The 18,237-nt window shown below is 45.4% G+C and overlaps 1 protein-coding gene across 1 annotated transcript; it reads right to left on the bottom strand.

Annotated features, from left to right (window-relative positions):
• Positions 1-6,464: 6,464 nt before the first annotated feature.
• LOC124681345 (ATP-dependent Clp protease proteolytic subunit-related protein 3, chloroplastic-like) lies at positions 6,465-11,362 on the bottom strand. The gene is made up of 10 exons (XM_047216277.1): positions 11,039-11,362; positions 10,811-10,915; positions 9,708-9,830; positions 9,451-9,510; positions 8,650-8,746; positions 8,500-8,573; positions 8,008-8,061; positions 7,847-7,930; positions 7,054-7,176; positions 6,465-6,965 (listed from the first exon to the last, which is right to left on the bottom strand). The coding sequence occupies exons 1-9, from the start codon at positions 11,345-11,347 to the stop codon at positions 7,081-7,083; spliced, it is 1,002 nt and encodes a 333-aa protein (XP_047072233.1). The 5' UTR covers positions 11,348-11,362; the 3' UTR covers positions 6,465-6,965; positions 7,054-7,080.
• Positions 11,363-18,237: the final 6,875 nt, after the last annotated feature.

Raw genomic sequence — 18,237 nt, 5'->3', positions numbered from 1 at the left:
GCTCTCGAGACGATGACATAGTAATTTACGTGAAGGTCTATGCGATGCACCATGAGAAAGAAAATGCAAAGGATCCATCCAAAAGATTGGAGTTAGGGAAGACCGTCCTGAATGGCTTTATTATGTTCAAATAGTAGTTACGAAATTACATCGTTTTTGGAGAATTTACCATAAAAGATAGGAGGCATCGACCCAATTACAAGATAATTTGGAAGTAAAGCACTCTGTGTCCATTACATGAGCTGCATTATTTGTCTCCCCCCAACGGTGATGAAAACCAACATTCTCGATGAGTCACACACCCGTGATGCAATCGGTATAAAGAGTTGTCGTTTCATTCCACATTTGAACCTCTTTCGAGCAATATTGGATCACCTCCAAACTATCTGATTCGCATCTACTACATTGGAGCCAAATGGACAGGTAAGGTTGAAACCATGGTGCATCGCAAATTCGATATCGCTCCCGCCATCGAGGCCACATGATGTTTAAATTTTGATGACGCTACCAAAAATGATTCCTTGAATGTCTCAAATGACCGCTCCTGCTGCACTAGACAGGTCTTCTACACTTGAAGTTGCATCCACATTGAGTTTCAGAAAGTTTCCTCTTGGCTTTGTCCATGTTTTTGTTGCTTCCGTCTAAATTGATGGATTGGCCTTGGTTGAATTAGAAACTATAGATTGAACTGGCATAACACGGTGTGAGATCGGTGGTGTTTACTCGCCATGTGTTTGTCTTCGATGCGTCCACCAAATACACCAAGGGGTGACCGCGGCCAAATCTTGGACCATGATCGACGAGTAGCCAACAGGCACCGGGGTAGGTTCAGACTTTAGTAACTCTTCCAGAACATCTGATCTATCCCAAACAATCAACTTGGCGTGCATTATCAATCAAAATTTCAACTCCTGGGGCTTGCCATAGATTGATCGCAGCGTGACATTTAAACAACATGTGTAGAACGTCCTCAGCGGGTCAGCATGGCAAAGTGGAAATTCACTATAAGTACCGATGTGGCGATTAACAAGGATGGATTTCAAAGGTGAAATAGCGTGCATAGCCCTCCAGCTGATTCTTTTTTCCCTTGACTCAAACCTTCAATTTCACATAACATTCCATCCATATTAGGTTATAATAAGTCGTACCATGTATTAAAGCCCGACATGTTTTCCCATTAAATTGGTGTCTCCGTTCGATTTGATACACTGACCGTATAGAGAACGTTCTTAATCTTGTTCCATGCCAGGCCAGGAAATCCCCAAGCGCATTCCAATTGAGAGGTTTTTATGAAATACACCTGACATCAAGAGGGTTAAAAGTTGACTCTAAGATCCCCTTATCCCATTGGCCCCTGATATGGTTGATTAGCTCTTCAAACTTTGTGAGAATAGAACCATCTCTCTCCGTGATAACTTTGTGGTCAACACTATTTGATATCCAATGATCATTTCAGATGTTGATAGAAGACCCATTATCAATTCTTTAAATACATCCTCTCTTAAAAGGTTGTACACCAGCCATTATGCTTTGATGTATGAAGGAGGACCCAGCCTTTGGTCTAGCCTTTAAAATATCACATGATGGATAGTATTTGGCTCTCACAATTTGCCCACAAAGGGACTCTAGTTCAGCTATTAGTCGATAGACTTGCTTCGGGAACATCTCTAGATTAAAGGAATGAAGGTCACGAAAGCACACATGCCTCCTTCGTTTTTAGAAAACATAATTTTCACCGTAAATACTAATGCATCTTCTTTCCTTGGTCCTCACCACTCAACAAAAACGGGAGATCACATTTGCAATCTTTTTACAAACATTTTTTCACAACTTAAACACAAACATGCAGCAACCTTAAGAAGAATCTCCTTCCCACCAACCCAGAAAGGTGCTTCTCCTTCCACCCTTTTATTCTTTACAATTTCTCTCCATAAAATGAAAGAAGCAATCACTACTAAGATTTCCGGCAAGAACACGAAGACCTAGGTATTTATTTGAAAGAGCTTTTGTATCAATATTGGGAGTGTCACATATTTCCACCTTCACATCAACATTAGGCCGAAGAAGATGCTTAATTTAGCCACACTAACCAATTTTATTGAATTTGCACGCAATAGTTATCAAGAACTTGCTATAATGAGATTGCATTATTTAAATCTGCCTTTGAAAGAATCAAAGAATCATCAACAAATAAAAGTTGTGAAACTGATGGTGCATTTCTGCACACTTATGTCATCAACCTCTCAGCATGCATCAAACAACTAAATAGACTTGTTGCACATATAAGGGACAAATATGGAGAGAGAGAAGATTTATTTGTCGAATACCTTAAGTAGGGGTGAAACCTTCTGCCGGTTTTGAATTATACATTACAGTAAGTCACCGGAGTTACACATTCCATCACTAGATCGGTCCATTGACGATGAAACCCAAGCTTGGTCACCATATCACGAAGAAAAATCCATTCAACTCCATCATACACTTTATGCATATCAAATTTAACTACGCAAAGTCCAATTCTGCATGTCCGCTTATTATTATTTTATTTCATAAGCCACTAGCACATCATGAGTTATTAATCTCCCGGGGACAAAGGCGCTCTAAGCGGGGGAAATAATTTGTAGAAGAATAAGGCTTAGCATTGCCGCCAACATCTTAGAGATTATCTTGTAGTAATAGATCACATTGCAAAGAGAAATAGGTCTAAATTGTGTTACCCTCTTATTGTAAATCCACCTTTGGAATAAGAACAACCACGGTTTCATTCCACCCTATCTAGAATGATTTGATCATTTATAGCTATCAAAACAGCTTGGTGACATCCTTACATACAAGACGTCGGGACTTTTTTTTTGTTTATGGAATAGAGCATGGAAACCATCTGGTCCCGTCGCCTTTAAATCCCATATAATGAACACCACCTTTTCATCTCTTCTGCGGTTTAAGGGGCAATAGGCTCCTCATTCATCTCTGAAGTAACCTTTGGAGCAATTTTTGGCGAGAAGTCTGGATCTGTTGCATTAATCTCAGAGGAGGGAAAAAATATGAAAAGTAGTGCACAATAACCGGATTGAGATGCTCGGTACCTTTTACAAAATCACCATTCATATTCTTTAACTGCTTGATATACTTCTCTGTTACATATTAACCGTCACAAACTTATATAGAGAACTTATATAGAGACGCATATATGTAGATGTATATTTTAGTGTGCAGATACATCTGAATCAAGATAAATCTACGTCAGTTAACACGAAATGGAGGTTATTTTTCTCGAAGCCGTAGCAAAGCTGTGAAAGAAAGCAGGGATCTTTTTTTAATCTCCATTCTGCAGCCAGTTCGCTGGAGCCCTTTTGGTTGGAGCTAAAATCTAGGCCGACCGTGACCAAATCCTGCTTGTTTCCGATTGATTTGACAGCGACCAGGACCAAATCTGATGCGGTTGACAATACTCTTTCCCTCCTTTAGAGCAAGTACAATAAGGTACAGTCAGCTGACTATAAGAGATAAAATATTATAAGTTTGCTTAGTTGGAGGAGAGAGATTAGGAGAGAGAAGAGAAGTGGGCTACTATCTAATAGCCGAACTTCTAGACGCGTCTTCCTAGAGCACTATGTGAGACTAAAAAGTGGGCAATGTATTATAAAAGTACTACATTTTTATAGCTTACTATTGTGCATGCTATAGTATAAGTTGACTATAGATGATGTGGCAAATTATTATAGCCGATTGCAGGCTACACTATTGTTCTTGCTCTTATATACCACCATGTTCTCATCCACCATTGGTCCATGATGGCGCCTTTCTAAATCCGCGCCTGATCCCAGCTCGGGCCGTCAGGGTCTCCCCCAACCAATGCCATGCTATCTTTACGCAATCTCACGGGTCAGTGGTACCAGAAGGAGAAGAGGAGGTAGCACCGGAAGTAGTAGCATGCATTGATTATGGTCGCAGGGAGGAATCTCGGCAGCAGGTGCGCCGTACGCATCCATCCCCAATTTCGGCACATGGCGGATAATCAGTCAGGGGAGTGCCGAGCGAACGAACGAACGGCCGACCCGCCGCCGCCGCGCATCCTGCAGTTGCCGGAGCCGCACGTCACGGTCACGTCCGGACTCCGGAGCCGATTACAGCCAACCCATGACGGGACGGGACCCCAGCATGTTGCAACAGAGATCAGTGCCAATAAACTATTTGGTCCCTGCAGTGCTGCGTATCCGCGTCCGCAAGTTAAGTTAGGTTTAGATCGAAGACTCACCCGATCGCAGCTGGGATCCCAGAAGGGTCCTCTCGGCGTGCCCAAAAGCCGGCCGGCCCTACCTGCTGAGGGGAGATGGAGCCTGCGTGAAAGCGAGCTCCTTTGCACCGCCCGCGTGACGCAGATACACGACGCTGCTTGCTTCATCCAGATCACACGGGTACATCTCATCGTTTATTATTAGGCCATCTCCAACGGAGTGACGCAAACGAGTGTTCATTTGCATCCGTCCGAACCGAAAATACGCTTGATACCACCTCCAGTGGGGCGACACGTCGTGACCGGGCCGTCCGCGGCAACGCAAACCCGGCGCATATTTGCGCCTGGAATGCGTCGCGCGGACGCACCAAATGACCGCTCGCATCTCCACCGGACCCACCTGACAGCGAGCCTGTATCGAGGGCATCGCTTCCGCGACCACCGCTTCCACGGTCAGCGCCTCCGCGTCTGCGCCGCAGCCTTCGCCATCAATGTCGCGGCTGCCTCTTCTGCGCGCGCACTGGCAGGCGACGGCTGGGCTTCTGCGCCGCCTTCAATGGCATCGTTTTCCACGCGTGGTCGGCCTTAAAACTTCACCGGCATTGTTTCTCCATCGCCCACACCTCCACTCCCACCACCACCGCCGCAGCACCATGGGGAAGAAGAAGAACGACTTCGAGGCGTCCGGCAGCGGCACCAAGAAGGAGGAGCGGCCGAACAGGGTGCCGCTGCCCGTCGGCCGTGGGAGGCCGATGCACCGAACCCGGACGCCGTGCGAGGCACCGGGGGACGTGCACATGCTCGGCGGCTCGCCCACCGCCGGTGCCCGCCCTCCCGTGCTGCGCGCGAGCCGGGAGCAGGAGCGCCGAGATCCGGCGAAGGAGGCGGTACCTACCACCGGACCTCCGCGCCGATCCCGCTTACGACATGGAGTCCGACAGCTGGCGCACGTATCTCGTGTCCGAGACGGATCCGAGGAGGAGGGCGGGCTTCATGGGCGACAGGGACTTTCCCTTCGACCGTCCACCGGCGCCTCGTCGTCGAAGACAGCATGCGCTGACGCGTGCGCAGCAGGCGCCGACGACCACGACAACGACGACTACATCGAGGCGCTGGCGTACCACGAGGAGGCCAAGGACGACAGCGACGAGTACGTTGCGTGCATCTTCCAGGAATGGCAGCTGGCCATGGCGGAGGGCCGGAAGTTTGAGTACCCGTACAACATGACGGACGACGAGATCGCGAGGCTCGGCATCCTCGTCTCGGAGAACGATCGACATGTGCAGCCGCCGCTGCCCCGGTACGCCACCAACATTATGCCGCCGGGCCTGTCGGAGGAAGAAGCCCTACGACTGGCGTTACAGGACTCGGCCACACCACAACCGCCGCCTCCACCTCTGCCGTACAACCCGTGGGGGCCCCCTGGGCTCCTCCATCCGCCACAGCCCTGGACTCCTCCACCTCCACCACAAGCCTGGGCGCCTCCACATCCACCTCCGGCACAGCTGGGCTCCTCCACCTCCAGCACCGCTGGCGCGCCCGGCGTATGTTCCGCCGATTCCCAACTAGCCGTGGATGGTACCGGAGCTCATCGTGATCGACAGCGACGAGGAGAAACAGTAGGCGCGTTCCCCATATGTTCAACTATGTAAATTATGTTTTCATGTTATAAAAAAATAAAAATTCGAGAAAAAATGTGTCGTGCCCACCCGACGCAAACGAACGCGCGCGGACATTTTCGGACGCTGATATGCGTCGCCCTGTTGGAAATACCCTTAGAGCATCTCCAGTCGCGTCCCTCAAAAAGCGTCCGGCACAAATGATTTGGGGCACGTTTGGGACCGCGCCGGACAAAAAGAGACCAAAAATCAGTACAAAAAGAGGCCCTTCCCACGTCGCGTCCCTCAAACGAGCGTCCGGATGCATGCATTTTAATAGAGGGGACCACCCCATGTGGGAAAAGTAGGTGAGAGAAAGTGTGGGAAAGAGACTAGCATGTGGGGACTAGGGGCTGCATGCATGCATGTGGACGCACTCATTTGTGTCACGGCGTCCCGGTAGAGACTCTATGCATAGAGTCTCTACCGGGACGCCGGACACAAAATGAGGCGCTAATTAGCTTTGGGGGACGCGACTGGACGATTTTTTCCCCCATTTCTTGTCTGCGGCTCATTTGGGGGACGCGACTGGAGATGCTCTTAGACTGCCCTTAGACGGAAAAAAAAAGGAAACCACAAATGCAGATAGCAGGTGTACTCTGCTCCCAGCAGCATTATTAAAGCTGAGTTTTGCAATGATTGCGAGTTACAACGCCCATGAGTGTATCGGATATAGTACCACAAGTACATAGCCACCGTGAGAGTGTCAAAGGGCACTGTCTCTCGTCCACCAATGTAAACATTCTGAGCTCGGCCTTTTCCCCCTCCTTAGCTTTGGGCCCATGAAACGTGTACATCGTGCGCTAACAGTGAGTACCAAAACGGCAAAACCTGAGCTGGAAAATGGGCAGAGAAACAACTACAGATCTACCAAAAACACTTGCTAACTCGAATCCAGAGAGCACACACAGTAACTTGATCGCCCGTGTTCTAATCTAGCCTGTCTGCGGAACATATGCCCCTCGGCTCGTTGCCAGCTGCCATCGTCAACAGTTCAGTCATATAGCTGCTTCCAGCCCCTGCGAGTTTAGAGGCCTTCTTTTTTTGAGAGGCGAGCTTTGAGGCCTAACCTGCATGATTATACACCGAACATCGTATCAGGATCGAAATGAACACAAATGTAATGCCCAATAACAGCAGGACAGTGGGAAAACTTACTTGGTACTCAGAATCCAGTGTGCAACTTCACATTCCGCCAGGGCCTCTCACTCCAGCAACTTTGTCCCAATCCTCAGGGGAGAGCATGTCAGACATGTACTTCTCCTGACCTCGCCAGAGGATCTGGCATCACACAAGGTTAAGAGTTTAAGGATTTGAGAAAGGCAAGCAAGATTCTGGGCAGCCTATATGTTATAGCGTGGCCATCAATGTGCCACTCAGAAGTTCTGTAACAGTACATTGTGCAATCTTACTACGGCTGCCTAAACAATAAACTGCTCGAACTCCAAAGATGCCAAGAGCCGCACAACAACAAAGATTACGGAACTATTGGTAAATGCAATACATGCCATGAGATCACCCTTTTTGTGTGCTCATACAATTGTAACTGCTTCACAAACCAAATTAACATGAAAATCACATAAATGAAACAACTATGTGTAATTCTCAACATATTCTACCGAATGCATGAGTGAAGCTTCCAGTTCAATTCATTCTAAATAAAAAATGAGAAAAAAAAATACTCGCTCGGATCAAAATTAGTTGACGCAGATTCACTGAATCTGGACAGATTTTAGGCAACATTTTGCCCAAATCTGTGTCAATTAATTTGGATCGGAGGGAGTACTATTTATTACAGACAATCATTTTTGTCTATTCTAATACTAATTTTTTTATTTGAAATTCACAAGGGTAACAGAAACTCTACATGGTTTGGTTCCTAAAGTTGATTACACGAATGCATCACAAGGGATGCTTGAATATGTTGCCTTGAATAAAAAGATTATAATACCTTGTCAATGACCCCAAACTCCTTGGCTTTCAAGGAATCCATATAGAATGGTCCTCTCATCACCTTGTCTATTTTCTCTGGTGGCTGGTAAGGAAGTGTTACATTCCAACTGAAATGAACATAAAGAATGGTACAAGTAAATAATTAAAAGTTGTACATACATTTCCAGTGTGTCTTGATAAAAGTTTGACCAAGGTGTTCCTGTTGTGCACGACCTACAAGAAGCAAAGGAAAAATTATAAGGTCTTGACTCAAAATGAACCATGATTCTTGGAAATTAACTAAAATACTACACACAATGATTCAGATTTATGTGGAGAAGTAGATACTCAATACTAAGTAACATCCAAACACGTCATATGTCCTGGTTTACCCAATGAGTTTAAATTCCAGAAAAAAAAAACAATGGCATGGACAACAACCGCATCACCAGGTCAACATTATATGAATTCATTTCAGTACTGAGATATTCTTAAAGTAGAACCAAAGCTTTGATGTCAATTTTGTTTTACCAAAGTAATCAAGGCAAATGCTTTAACGCTTGCATAGAAAAAGTATTACAATCGGTCATATGTAAATGCTCCATCGCTTGCTTAGCATATATGTTAGATTCAAGAGGACGAACTAATAAGAAATGAAATCACGCCCCATACCTCTTTCGCACGAATAACAACATCAGATGCTTGCATCATCCCATATGAAGGAATACGAGGTTGCTGAATCAAAGCTGACATACAAGTATGTTTTCATTAGCAGGAATTAACAAACAGATAAACTGAACCATAGTCCCTACACTTTGCTACCTTTGGCATGAGGAAACATATATCGTTTGCCTTTCTTTCCTGCTGCAAGTACAAGACAAGCATGACCTGCTGCAGCTCCTAGGCAAAGTGTGTGGACCTGCAGAACAAATAGTAGATGATAGGAATCATATATGTGGAAAATAGTTGGTGTCTACAAAATTTACAGAGTGCAATGCACTAATGATCAATTCTACAAACACAAACAGCTCATCCTAATATTGTGTCAAGCATAAACAGGGTTTTCCACAATTAAAAATATCAGGGTAACAAATCAGGTGCAACCTACCCTCATACCCTGAACGTGTAGCTACGCAACCTACGCCAGAGTAATACATCAAATATATCGAGAGGATATCTGACGGCAATGAGAGTGGAGCCGCGGCTCCATGGTTCTCCAAAAATTATCTCCAACACACTCCATACTCCATAGACTATATGGACAGTCTTTTTTGAAAATATTTTGTACCAAACATCAACACTGAAATAAGTGGCCAGTTTAATCTTTGATGTTAGGACCAATTTCTTGCTGAATGTATGCATAGATAATGAGAACGAGGTCGATTCATCTTTCACATGTTCCGAATGGTTCAAAAAGTGGTAAAAGACAATCCATTAATAAACTCCAGCTAAAATAAGCATATATGGGGCAATTTTGATCCAGATTGCAATCTGGTATTACATGTTATTATATTTGGTCATTTGCATTCATTAGACCATAATTATTTCTGGAAGATCCTATAACACAGCAATTAATACCTAATGACTATAATCAATACTGAACTACTATGTAAAATATGTCACCTCAGTTTTCATCCGCATCATTGCATCGTAGATAGCAAAGCCTTCTGTCTCCATCCCAACCTAACAAATTCAAGGAACTACACTAAGAACAATTTGATTATCATGACAATGAACAAAAAAGGCTACATAAGACTTTATAATTTGTCAGATTTAGCATGGTGTTAATAATATATATTCTAATAAGATACTTAATCATGATTTTGTAAAACACAGTCAACCATGATGTATTGTCAATTGAACAAGATAAGTTTGCTTACTGGTTCACCATCATCACGAGCTGTTCCTGTTGAGTTGATGTATATATATGCGGGCTCATTACTATCCATCCAATCAAGGTACATCAACTGGGCAACAATGAGCTCAGTAACTGCTGGTACCAACTACCAAGCAAGAAGAGATAATCTCATGAGGTTATTTTATAGCATGTCATAATAACATATCACTTTAAATACTGCAGGATATCCAAAAAAAATCAATCATATGCATACTGAAAACAGACACTGACCTAGCATTAAATCAACAATCGAATTTAGTAAACTATATTATTATTAAGGAAATTTCGGCCGCAGTTCAACATGGAAGGGAAATGAGCCAACATCCCCAGGAGACAAACTAATGAACATTCTTTTCCACAGTAATGTGGACAAAGTAGAGGATTAAAGTGGGCTATATGCAGGATATATTGCCTATACAGCCACTTCTGGATACTGGATACATGGAAGAAACCATGCTACAGACATATGTATTGTACAATGGACCAAAAGTATCCAATTTAATTAAAAAAAGGGGGAATTTGGTGAAACAAGTCTTCTTTACTGGCAGTAATGAGATCTTTACTGCACCAACTCATGTACATATACTCAGGAATACATTTTGCATAATTATAGGTTTAGTGTACACACAATCATAATATCAGAGATATACAGGTCAAATCCCAACCTTATGCCTGATTAAGTAATATAATAGCCCTTTAAAATTGATAAAAATTTGTGAATACTATCTTAAGAATTAAGACAACAGGGTATTAAGGACTGATGATTTGTTAAACTCCAAGGCACCTGGTGTATTTGGCCTTGGCCAAACAGGGATCATGGTATTGCAGTCCGTCTTATTTTCTGCGCCTAAGCAAGGAGATAAAATACAAACATGAACTGTGAAGGGCTCTCCCCCAGTACAACAGTGGTTTCATTGTCTGCTAGCTCAGGATATACCATTTAATCGAACTGTCTACAGTGTATCCAAGCTAATTAATTGACACACGCATACTTTCTTATGACCGTATCTGGAATCCACGAATTCAAAATGCAAAAGTACCACAAACAAAAGCTTGTCTTACTGGAACATTGGTGCAAATTCATACCGGCATGCCAATGTAAACAATTCGACCATGTAGAAGCAACGATGGCAAATCTGGGGGAGGCCTTCTAGGCCTGTGCATACTGTATGAGCTGCTAGAACGTTCCACCTGCCAATTTCAGTTAAGCGAAGCTTAGCTAAAAATACACTTCAGCAATTGCAATTGCAGAATTAAATCATGAAAGCGTGCATATGCATGGAAGTAAGTTCACAGAATAGAAGGTAAGCCCACCTGTGCGGGCGAGGACATGAGCTTGGCGTTCTGGAAGATCTCGAGGAACGGCAGGTGGTCCTCGCCGCGGTGTTCGCCGCCCGCAGCGGCCTCGAGGCGCTCGGGAGAGGCAGAGGCTAGCGTGGACAGGAACGGGTCGCCCTTCGGGTTGAACAACGGCGACGGAGCCCCCGCCGCCGACCCGAAACCGTAAACACGCGCCACAAGGGCCGAGGACGGCGCGCCGCACCTCGCGGACCGGAGCAGGGGGTTCGGGGAGAAGAAGGGAGAGGGCGTGGGGAGGCGTAGGGAGAGGAAGGAGGAGGCCATGGTGCCCTGGTGGCGGTGCTCGGCCGCGGCGTGCGAGCGAGCTCGGAGAGTGGAGAGCGGAGGCGTGTGTGTGGATAATTTTGTCGGGGGAGAAGTGCCGGCTGCTGTCTGTTTGCGCTGGGCCTTGGCCTTCGAAGGAGGGCACGCGCTGGATGGGCCTTGTGAGCTGCACAGATGGGCCATGCGCACGAGGATGCACATGTGGATGTGGGTGCGCATGGATGCCATCTGTCGCGGGCCCAGGGCCGGCATCACGCCCTCGTCTTCTTTCTCCGTACTTCATCGCATTCCCTTGACTCCTGACTCCACCGCTGACCAAGACGCCTTTCACCGCCACCCGTGATTGGCACCGCAAGAGTGGTGCCTCGCCGCCCCTCCCTCCTCCACCGCGGCCCACTGTCAGTCCACCACTGCCCGAGGCATCCCTCTACCCCAAACCCTAAGACCTTGTCGGTGACCCTGAGCCCTGCACCTGACCCCCTAAGGTAAGTTTCTTCTTCATCTCTGGCGACTTCGGTCATGAGCACATCTCTTCTTCATCTTCGGTGACCACCACGCCTCTCTTCCTCATCTATGGTCTCACTTCGACTGCCAAACGGCCCACGGCCTAGGTCTCTCCCCACGCGGGCGTCGACACGCTAACGGAAGCTTGAAGCGTCAAATTGGCAATTCCTGTTTGACACCTTCTATCTATTGATGAGAAACTGAGCACTCCGACTGCGGCTTTCTTCATAACGAAGTATGAATTGTATTCCCTCACACTGTGTACCAACTTCATGAGCAACTTATAGTTTATTCTAAATTGGCGTCGAAACTCCTTTCAGGTAACGGTTGCACGAATGGCAAAGTAGTCAACATATAGTATGGTGTCGTGCCCCTCCATCCTCTGTGTTTCCTTGCTCTTCCTTCTCCCAAGCCTAGAACCTTGATGCGTGTAGTTGACACGTCCGTTGGGAACCCCAAGAGGAAGGTGTGATGCGCACAGCAGCAAGTTTCCCTCAGTAAGAAACCAAGGTTTATCGAACCAGTAGGAGTCAAGAAGCACGTTGAAGGTTGATGGTGGCGGAGTGTAGTGCGGCGCAACACCGGGATTCCGGCGCCAACGTGGAACTCCGCACAACACAATCACAGAACTTTGCCCCAACGTAACGGTGAGGTTGTCAATCTCACCGGCTTGTCGTAAACAAATGATTAAACGTATTGTGTGGAAGATGATGATTGTTTGCGAAGAACGAGTAAAGAACAATTGCGGTAGATTGTATTTCGGATGTAAAGAATAGGGCCAGGGGTCCACAGTTCACTAGTGGTGTCTCTCCCATAAGATAGCAGATGTTGGGTGAACAAATTACAGTTGGGCAATTGACAAATAAAGAAGGCACAACAATGCACATACATATATCATGATGAGTATTATGAGATTTAATCAGGGCATTACGACAAAGTACATAGACCGCTATGCAGCATGCATCTATGCCTAAAAAGTCCACCTTCAGGTTATCATCCGAACCCCCTCCAGTATTAAGTTGTAAACAACAGACAATTGCATTAAGTATGGTGCGTAATGTAATCAACACAAATCCTTAGACAAAGCGTCGATGTTTTATCCCTAGTGGCAACAGCACATCCACAACCTTAGAACTTTCTATCACTGTCCCAGATTTAATGGAGGCATGAACCCACTATCGAGCATAAATACTCCCTCTTGGAGTCACAAGTATCAACTTGGCCGGAGCCTCTACTAGCAACGGAGAGCATGCAAGAACATAAATAACATATATGATAGATTGATAATCAACTTGACATAGTATTCAATATTCATCGGATCCCAACAAACACAACATGAAGGATTACAAATAGATGATCTTGATCATGATCGGCAGCTCACAAGATCTAACATGATAGCACAATGAGGAGAAGACAACCATCTAGCTACTGCTATGGACCCATAGTCCAGGGGTGGACTACTCACACATCGATCCGGAGGTGATCATGGCGATGAAGAGACCTCCGGGAGATGATTCCCCTCTCCGGCGGGGTGCCGGGAGGCGATCTCCTGAATCCCCGAGATGGGATTGGCGGCGACGGCGTCTCTGGAAGGTTTTCCGTATCGTGGCTCTCGGTTCTGGGGGTTTCGCGACGAAGACCTTAAGTAGGCGGAAGGGCAGAGTCGGGAGGGTCACGAGGGGCCCACACAACAGGCCAGCGCGGCCAGGGCTTGGGCCGCGCCGCCTTGTTGTGTCACCACCTCGTGGCCCCACTTCGTTTCCTCTTCGGACTTCTGGAAGCTTCGTGGAAAAATAGGCCCCTGGGCGTTGATTTCGTCCAATTCGAGAATATTTCCTTACTAGGATTTCTGAAACCAAAAACAGCAGAAAACAGCAAGTGGCTCTTCGGCATCTCGTCAATAGGTTAGTGCCGGAAAATGCATAAATATGACATATAATGTGTATAAAACATGTGAGTATCATCATAAAAGTATCATGGAACATAAGAAATTATAGATACGTTTGAGACGTATCAAACCTCCATGAATAGGAGCGACATTGTTCGGCTCGACCGCTTGAAATAGTAGAACACAAGCAAGGATGGTCAAAGCTCTTCTTGATCGACGGCAACAACTTCTTCCTCTTTAAGAAAAGCATGCATAATCTCGTTGTCGCTATCCATGGCCTATGGATGAAATAACGGATACCATGAGTCGATTGATCGTCGCTCGAGAACAACAAGATCTAGCAAAGAAGCCTACCTAGGCAAAGAGCCGAGCACCTTGCGCGCAAGCTACGGTGCGAGGTCTCCGTGAATCGAGGGGTGCGGCGAGGAGGATAGTCAAAGCGGTTGGGGTTGGTGCAGGCAACACTAGACTATCCGCGACGAGAGGGGTCATGGCAGCGGCCCCAGCGGTGCCTAGCAGGGGTGGAAGAGGTCGGTTGGGCCAGAGGTGATGTGGTGGGGGCAAATACGGCTAGGTCAATGATTAGTGGCATATCCTCATGTCCGTTACCCAACAACAACTTCTGTCACGTGCCCCCAAACGCCGAACAATTTTTGGTCCTGATGTCGTTCTCCATAGGATTTTGAGAGGCCTTTCAAGATCCCATAGGAGATGCTCTTATTCCTTATCATCCACTAAGAGTGACCACAAATGCTGTCATGTTCATCCAGATTTGGCTAGATGTTGAGTTCCGGAAGGCTCCGCTAGTAAACGTAACAGTGTTCATGCCTGGAGTTTGTAGTATTGGGAGATATTCGGTCGTGCGCACCCATGGTTTTATTCCGACCGACTTGTTATGGAGGGAGCGACGCGGAATTCTGTTCTATGTTGTTGATGGCGTGTATTTCACACGTTCGTTGGGCAACCCCAAGAGGAAGGTATGATGCGCACAGCAGCAAGTTTTCCCTCAGAAAGAAACCAAGGTTTATCGAACCAGGAGGAGCCAAGAAGCACGTTGAAGGTTGATGGCGGCGGGATGTAGTGCGGCGCAACACCGGAGATTCGGCGCCAACGTGGAACCTGCACAACACAACCAAAGTACTTTGCCCCAACGAAACGGTGAGGTTGTCAATCTCACCGGCTTGCTGTAACAAAGGATTAACCGTATTGTGTGGAAGATGATTGTTTGCAGAGAAAATAGTAAAAACAAGTATTGCAACAGATTTGTATTTCGGTATTAAAGAATGGACCGGGGTCCACGAGTTCACTAGAGGTGTCTCTCCCATAAGATAAAAGCATGTTGGGTGAACAAATTACGGTCGGGCAATTGACAAATAGAGAGGGCATAACAATGCACATACATGACATGATAAGTATAGTGAGATTTAATTGGGCATTACGACAAAGTACATAGACCGCCATCCAAGCTGCATCTATGCCTAAAAAGTCCACCTTCGAGGTTATCATCCGAAGCCCCTCCGGTATTAAGTTGCAAAGCAACGAGACAATTGCATTAAGTATGGTGCGTAATGTAATCAACAACTACATCCTCGGACATAGCGCCAATGTTTTATCCCTAGTGGCAACGGCACAACACAACCTTAGAACTTTACGTCACTCGTCCCAGGTGTCAATGCAGGCATGAACCCACTATCGAGCATAAGTACTCCCTCTTGGAGTTAAAAGTAAAAACTTGGTCAGAGCCTCTACTAGAAACGGAGAGCATGCAAGATCATAAACAACACATGTATAATAACTTGATAATTAACATGACATGGTATTCTCTATCCATCGGATCCCGACAAACACAACATATAGAATTACAGATAGATGATCTTGATCATGTTAGGCAGCTCACAAGATCCAACAATGAAGCACAATGAGGAGAAGACAACCATCTAGCTACTGCTATGGACCCATAGTCCAGGGGTGAACTACTCACTCATCACTCCGGAGGCGACCATGGCGGTGTAGAGTCCTCCGGGAGATGAATCCCCTCTCCGGCGGGGTGCGGAGGAGATCTCCGAATCCCCCGAGATGGGATCGGCGGCGGCGGCGTCTCGATGAGGTTTTCCGTATCGTGGTTTTTCGCATCGGGGGTTTCGCGACGGAGGCTTTAAGTAGGCGGAAGGGCGAGTCGGGGGCCGGACGAGGGGGCCACACCATAGGGCGGCGCGGGCCCCCACGGGCGCGCCGCCCTGTGGTGTCGCCACCTCGTGGCCCCACTTCGTGTGTTCTTCGGTCTTCCGGAAGCTCCGTGGAAAAATAGGACCACGGGTCTTCGTTTCGTCCAATTCCGAGAATATTTCGTTACTAGGATTTACGAAACCAAAAACAGCGAAAAACGGAAGCGGCACTTCGGCATCTTGTTAATAGGTTAGTTCCGGAAAATGCACGAATATGACATAAAGTGTGCATAAAACATGTAGGTATCATCAATAATATGGCATAGAACATAAGAAATTATCGATACGTCGGAGACGTATCAAGCATCCCCAAGCTTAGTTACTGCTCGTCCCGAGCGGGTAAAACGATAACAAAGATAATTTACGAAGTGATATGCCATCATAACCTTGATCATACTATTTGTAAACATATGTAGTGGATGCAGCGATCAAAACAATGGTGATGACATGAGTAAACAGGTGAATCATATAGCAAAGACTTTTCATGAATAGTACTTCAAGACAAGTATTAATAAGTCTTGCATAAGAGTTAACTCATAAAGCAATAAATCAAAGTAAAGGTATTGAAGCAACACAAAGGAAGATTAAGTTTCAGCGGTTGCTTTCAACTTGTAACATGTATATCTCATGGATAATTGTCAACATAGAGTAATATAACAAGTACAATATGCAAGTATGTAGGAATCAATGCACGGTTCACACAAGTGTTTGCTTCTTGAGGTGGAGAGAAATAGGTGAACTGACTCAACATAAAAGTAAAGAGAATGGTCCTTCAAAGAGGAAAGCATCGATTGCTATATTTGTGCTAGAGCTTTTATTTTGAAAACATGAAACAATTTTGTCAACGGTAGTAATAAAGCATATGAGTTATGTAAAGTTATATCTTACAAGTTGCAAGTCTCATGCATAGTATACTAATAGTGCCCGCACCTTGTCCTAATTAACTTGGACTACCGGATCTTTGCAATGCACATGTTTTGACCAAGTGTCACAATGGGGTACCTCCATGCCGCATGTACAAAGGTCTAAGGAGAAAGCTCGCATTTTGGATTTCTCGCTTTTGATTATTCTCAACTTAGACATCCATACCGGGACAACATGGACAACAGATAATGGACTCCTCTTTAATGCATAAGCATGTGGCAACAATTATTATTCTCATATGAGATTGAGGATATATGTCCAAAGCTGAAACTTCCACCATGAATCATGGCTTTAGTTAGCGGCCCAAAGTTCTTCTCTAACAATATGCATGCTCCAACCATGAAGGTGGTAGATCTCTCTTGCTTCAGACAAGACGGACATGCATAGCAACTCACATGATATCCAACAAAGAATAGTTGATGGCGTCCCCAGAAACATGGTTATCGCTCAACAAGCAACTTAATAAGAGATAAAGTGCATAAGTACATATTCAATACCACAATAGTTTTTAAGCTATTTGTCCCATGAGCTATATATTGCAAAGGTGAATGATGGAATTTTAAAGGTAGCACTCAAGCAATTTACTTTGGAATGGCGGATAAATACCATGTAGTAGGTAGGTATGGTGGACACAAATGGCATAGTGGTTGGCTCAAGGATTTTGGATGCATGAGAAGTATTCCCTCTCGATACAAGGTTTAGGCTAGCAAGGTTATTTGAAACAAACACAAGGATGAACGGTACAGCAAAACTCACATAAAAGACATATGGTAAACATTATAAGACTCCATACCGTCTTCCTTGTTGTTCAAAACTCAATACTAGATGTTATCTAGACTCTAGAGAAACCAAATATGCAAACCAAATTAGCAAGCTCTAAGTATTTCTTCATTAATGGGTGCAAAGTATATGATGCAAGAGCTTAAACATGAGCACAACAATTGCCAAGTATCAAATTATCCAAGACATTATAGCAATTTACTACATGTAGCATTTTCCAATTCCAACCATATAACAATTTAACGAAGAAGAAACTTCGCCATGAATACTATGAGTAGAGCCTAAGGACATATTTGTCCATATGCTACAACGGAGCGTGTCTCTCTCCCATAAAGTGAATGCTAGGATCCATTTTATTCAAACAAAACAAAAAACAAAAACAAACCGACGCTCCAAGCAAAGTACATAAGATGTGGCCGAATAAAAATATAGTTTCGGGGGAGGAACCTGATAATGTTGTCGATGAAGAAGGGGATGCCTTGGGCATCCCCAAGCTTAGACAGCTTGAGTCTTCTTATAATATGCGGGGGTGAACCACCGGGGCATCCCCAAGCTTAGAGCTTTCACTC

Source organism: Lolium rigidum, unplaced genomic scaffold (genome assembly GCF_022539505.1).
Source record: "Lolium rigidum isolate FL_2022 unplaced genomic scaffold, APGP_CSIRO_Lrig_0.1 contig_39879_1, whole genome shotgun sequence".
Classification (NCBI taxonomy): domain Eukaryota; kingdom Viridiplantae; phylum Streptophyta; class Magnoliopsida; order Poales; family Poaceae; genus Lolium; species Lolium rigidum.
Note: the sequence above shows the minus strand (reverse complement) of the source record. Positions and strands in the feature narration are given on the sequence as shown.

What these genes read in the sequence shown, in the direction of transcription:
- LOC124681345 (XM_047216277.1), bottom strand. Translation starts at nt 11,347, where the DNA reads ATGGCCTCCTCCTTCCTCTCCCTACGCCTCCCCACGCCCTCTCCCTTC. An exon ending in TTGTTATTCGTGCGAAAGAG is followed by an intron (nt 8,062 to 8,499) that starts GTATGGGGCGTG and finishes TGCTTCTTGTAG; the next exon opens with GTCGTGCACAACAGGAACAC. An exon ending in AGTTTGGGGTCATTGACAAG is followed by an intron (nt 7,177 to 7,846) that starts GTATTATAATCT and finishes GTGTGATGCCAG; the next exon opens with ATCCTCTGGCGAGGTCAGGA.